Source organism: Adiantum capillus-veneris, chromosome 7 (genome assembly GCF_014529385.1).
Source record: "Adiantum capillus-veneris isolate H3 chromosome 7, ASM1452938v2, whole genome shotgun sequence".
In the NCBI taxonomy this organism is placed as follows: Eukaryota; Viridiplantae; Streptophyta; class Polypodiopsida; order Polypodiales; family Pteridaceae; genus Adiantum; species Adiantum capillus-veneris.
Window position 1 is genome coordinate 90,990,976 of NC_140937.1, and position 5,280 is coordinate 90,996,255.

The window sequence follows — 5,280 nt, forward strand, 5'->3', positions numbered from 1 at the left end:
CTAGCTAAAATTGTTGTGCTTATTGCAAATAAAAAATTTGTATTTCTAGCAATTTGAGAAGGTTTTGGTTGACATGAAGAAAATACTATGAGTAGAAAATGCTATCATTTACATAAGCTTCAATGTCTATTCTCTTCAAGCATGTGTACGTGTGTGTGTGTGTGTGTGTTTGTGTGTGTGTGTGTGTGAGAGAGAGAGAGAGAGAGAGAGAGAGGTGAGAGAGAAAGAGAGAGAGAGAGATAGGTGCAAAGTCATTTTCTCTCAAAATTGACTACGAATATAGCACTTAGGTAGGCAATACTATCCAATTGTTATAGGTATGAAATATTTCCTATATGGATCTTAAAATATGCTTCACATTTATGTTTTTGTTTTCAAAATGAGTTAAGTTTGGATGTCCAATGTCAAGTGCTTTGTGCATGGATAACAACCTTCAAACTATAGTCTTAAGACCCTTGATACCCTCTAATGTGAGGTTCTTTTTGGATAGAAAACAACATAAACTTTTTATAGTGACACCTTCAGCTTTGATGTTTATGAAACTATTGTATGTGTGTGTGTGTGGGTGAGAGAGAGAGAGAGAGAGAGAGAGAGAGAGAGTCATATTTTTGGACTATATACATTGTCAAGTGAAAATAATATAAACTTACCATTGAATTTTATTTTAGAATAATCAGAGAGTAGGGGAGTTGAACCCCTTCACCATGAGGTATGAACCTCCATGGCTACACCAAGCTCCCTCCAAGGAGAGGATAGTTGATTCACTAAGGATAGTGAATCAACTATCCTCTCCCGTTCCCTGCACAACCCCAAATAGACATTAGTAAGAAAATAAAATACACTAAGATTAACATGCGTACTTACAAACCTTCCTTACTCATATCATATATGCCTTTACCAAAAGCTGCAACCAAGCACATTTTCATAGATCCAAAAATATAGAAAGTTGAAATACATCCATCATGGCACATCTACCAACAACACTAGAAAATGCATCATGTTGATCAAAATATACCAGAACCACAATGGCACAATGGGCCATGGCTTTGCATCATGTTGATCCATGAAACACAATGGCATAATGGCAAGGCATCCTGCTAATCCATGAAACAACCCATTTGATCATGCATGAATATAAAAATAACAAGGCATAATGGCAAGGCATCCTGCCAATCATGAAGCAACCCATCAAGGAAGAATGGCAGTGCATCATCTTGAACCACATACACCAGCTACAATCCACAGTTGCATCATTGGCAGCACATACTATCAAATCATGAGCATGAAGCTTCTAGCATGTATCGTCACTGTCTATGTCACTAATATCATCAAGATCTTCTTCTTCCTCCTCAATGCATGAGCTGTGATACCTTGTAAGCATAGGACGATCATTCCATACATTACAAGCTTCATTGAAAGGAAATGTATTGATATCATAAAACTTTTGCTCAAAAGCACGGACAAAAATGTCCAAATGCTTATCTAATCTATTCCTCTTCTTATTTTTTATGAAATCAAGCCTACTAAAAGTCCTTTCATCTTCGACACTACCAATAATCATCACTAAGGCAAGGTCAGCAAGCTTTGCATACTCGGAAATTTGAGACAACAATTGAGGAGCTTGGGACAACTTTTTCCAAAGAAAAGTGACAGTTACCTCTTTTGCATACTCCACTGGAGTCTTTGCAACATGTGCCTTCATTGTTGTAGTAAAGAAGGAAGATTGGGAATCTAGCTTCTCTGCGTCCAAGATAGGACCATAGAAGCAACCACCCACTTCTCTTTGAGTGAAATATGTGGCCTGCAAAGTCTTCAAATGCCTTAAAAAATCCACTTCACATGTTAGAGAGTACCAAAATTGTGGGTAGATGATGGAAAATGCTTCAACCAAGTCATGTGATGGGAATCTGTCATTAATTTCTTGCACCAAAAAAATAGCAGCAGCATGGCATTCCCTTTTCACATTCTCAATAGTCTCAAGAAACACATTATTGGACACCCCTTCCCTTCTAGAATGTCTCACACCTTGACCTTCAAATCCACCCTTCACAGTTATAAACATATTATTGAGGACAATACATAGCTCATCTTTCTCATTAAAATCAAGCCAACTATCACTCTTAGAACCATACACAAGGCTAGTCCACATTTTGAACTTTGGCCCTTGAAACCCCAATTGTAAATCATACATTTCTTTCAAAACCTTCTTAGTATTTTCAATGCATTCAACAAAGTCAAGTACATATACATCTCGAGCTTGAGACAACTTCACAAGCATATGCATGCGTTCCAAAAGAGGGAGTACACATGGTATTCCTAGAATAATTTCAATGTCTACCAACTCTTCAAAGACTCTTAAAGCATCCACATTATCTCCACAATCCTTCTTCATTTTCAAAACCAAAGTGCGATATTCCTCATATAGTCTTAGAATGGGCTTATATAAGGAAATCCATCGCGTTTCAACATCCCTTAGAAGTTTTCTACCTTTGCTCAAACCTTCGGCCTCTTTCTTGTACTCACTAAGTCTCTTGGGAGACCTAGAGAAGTAATTATAGACATCATGGATGACACCTTCTATCTTAGAAACTAATGCAACCTTTGATATTATTTTTCCAGCCAAATTTGTTCTATGTGCCATGCAATGGATTCCCAAAACAAAAGGAGCATACTCTAATGTAAGACGAACAATCAATCCTACACGATTTCCTTGAAGAACACTTGCACCATCACACCCAACACACATTAACCTTCCTCCTAATTCGGTACTCCCAATACCTCCAAACACTTTCAAGTTCTCGATTACCAAGCTTAACAAGTTTTCGGCATTAGGAGAACCATCAATCTTAGACAAACAAAGGTAATTTACTTCTCTTCTATAGTTCTTCACAGTATACACATGCATTGCCATCCATTGTGTGCTGTCATTTGCTGTGACTTCATCTAAACTCAAGGCAAAAAATGAACTTGCATGCACATCACGTCTCACCCTATCTTGAAACACATCATCCATGCATTCTGCCATCTCCCAACCTGAAGTGATAGACCAATGCTTGGTCGGTAAGGAAGGAACTCCAAGGAATGCATATAAATACTGATTTCGAGGAAAATCATTCATGGGTCTCCCTTTGTTGAGAAGATCAAAAATGCAAGCAAATTGGGGTTTTTTAGCCAAAAACATTTGGCTAGTTTGTGTATGCATGTAACACTCAATTGTTTCTTGATTTGCCTCAGTCTTAAGCAGTTCATCATATTTTTTCTCATTCTCTTTGTGTTTGTTTTTTGTAGCCCAAAATACACTATCCACCTCTTCTCCCTCAATTACAATTTTTGCATAGTGTTTCCCCTCGTGCTTCTCTAAAGTGTCACGCTTGGAATCCATTATACGATGCCTCTTGTCTATAAGCTCACATACCTTGCACCTCACTTTCCCTTTACCCTCTACTTGCTCCGCCCAAGGAAAGTCAACAAGCCACTCTATACGAAAGCTTCTAGATGCATCATAATCTTTCCAAGTGCGTTTTTCACCTACTTTATCCTTTCCCTTTCCCTTGGTGGTTTTTCTACACACCGCATTTGAATTCCCAACTTCATTTGCATGCATCGCATTCAAACCCTCATGCAAAACATGGGTGGCATGTGGCTCTGTACTAGCAACATTTGAAGAACCAAAAAATGACTTAAACTTATATGAAGCAGGTACCTTAAGGTTCTTTGATGCCATCTACAAGTATACAAGAATAAATTCATGGAATGTAAGTGCTTAACAATAAGGTAGAATACTTTTTTAGCTAGTAGCAAAGAAACATACCTTTGAGAAGAATTGTTCGACGTTCGGCCTAAAAATATCTTGATAGCAGGTAACCATGCAGCTTTCTCTAATCACAAAAGAAAAACATGTAGAATCTTCTAAAATCTCTCTCTCTCTCTCTCTCTCTCTCTCTCTCTCTCAGATTCAAGCAAGAAATTTCACAACATAACCGATGTTTTTTGCACTTTAACTCTTTTTTCGTAAGTTTTTCGAACGGATTTTCTCTTTCTTCTCCTCTCTTCAACCGGTTGATTTGGCTTTTCAACCAACTCAAGGCTAAGTTGAGGCACACTTTTCTCGAACACTCCATGGAAACAAAGCTTTTAAATTTTGAATGAAAGTGACCTTTCAGCAAAGCAAAGCAAAGCAAAATTGAAATGAAAGCATAAGCACTAATGTTAAACTATGAACGAAAAGGACCTTTTGAAATTTAGTCTTTAGTTTTAACATCTCACCTCACATAAGAAAATGCCTTTGAATGAAAAGGCCCACACAAATCAAAGCATTGAGTGAGCATTTTCAAAAGTAAAAGCTTTCAACACTGTTTAAATTCACAATTTTACAGGGTGCACTTTTCTACCTGCAGGGTGTACTTTCTACCCAGAGAGTGAATCCCAATCTTTTGATTGAAGAAAACGTTTAGAAGAAGGCTTTTGAGTCTTGAGGCATGTGCAAAAGAAAAGACTTGTTACTTTACTTATGTGTTCAAAAAAAGAGGAATGAAGAAACCTCTGAAGTCTGCGTTGAGGTGTGTGCAGACAAAAAGAAACGAGACAAAATAATTTACATGTTGAATTGAAACATGCCTTCAAACTTATGTGTTCAAGACAAAGAATTGAAGAAACCATTTCGTTGAGGTCTGTGCAGGAGAAAAGAAATAAACAGCGATTTCTTACCTTAAGCTTGTAAGAGGGCTTGAGTTACAAAGCTAAAGCATGCTCCACACGCTCTTCCTCCAAATCCTTAAACTTCATGATTCACCACTTCCATACGCAGTCTCGCCAGAGTTCTCTTCGATAGGGTTTCACACATTTAGGTGCCCTCCCTTATCCCTCTCTACGTTTAACTTTTGGCGATCGCTCCCACCAAAAACCTTATGCTCATAGCCATACTTGGCGAAAAAATGGTCAAAATTTACCAAAATATAGCCAAAATTTATAAAAATAAATCCAAATTTCGCCAAAAAAAAATACACTGAATGTCAGGTATCACAATGTAGCCATTTGACGATGGTGCAGACGATGGTCCTTGGCATGGCCCTCACAGGGGACAGGTATGGAGAGAGCTTTGAAGGGAGCTTTTGAGGGAGCTTTTTCATGTTCCTCTACCTAGGTAATTTTCCTAGCAAAAAGCTCTCTACCCTATCGCTAGACAGAGGTTTTTGGAGGGAGCTATCTTTGTTATTTATCAATCCCTTAGAATATCCAAACTATGGTTATCTTGGATAAAACTTATGCTGGAAACATATT

At 37.8% G+C, this 5,280-nt stretch overlaps 1 protein-coding gene across 1 annotated transcript; it reads right to left on the bottom strand.

Annotated features, from left to right (window-relative positions):
• Window positions 1-1,291: 1,291 nt before the first annotated feature.
• Window positions 1,292-3,118, bottom strand: LOC147454211 (uncharacterized). Its single transcript, XM_086517018.1, has one exon. It carries the CDS (start codon window positions 3,116-3,118, stop codon window positions 1,292-1,294), a length of 1,827 nt encoding a protein of 608 aa, XP_086373144.1.
• Between the last annotated feature and the right edge of the window lie 2,162 nt (window positions 3,119-5,280).

Bases quoted from the DNA above. Each gene is read 5' to 3' on its own strand.
- LOC147454211 (XM_086517018.1), bottom strand. From the start codon at position 3,118: ATGAATGATTTTCCTCGAAATCAGTATTTATATGCATTCCTTGGAGTT.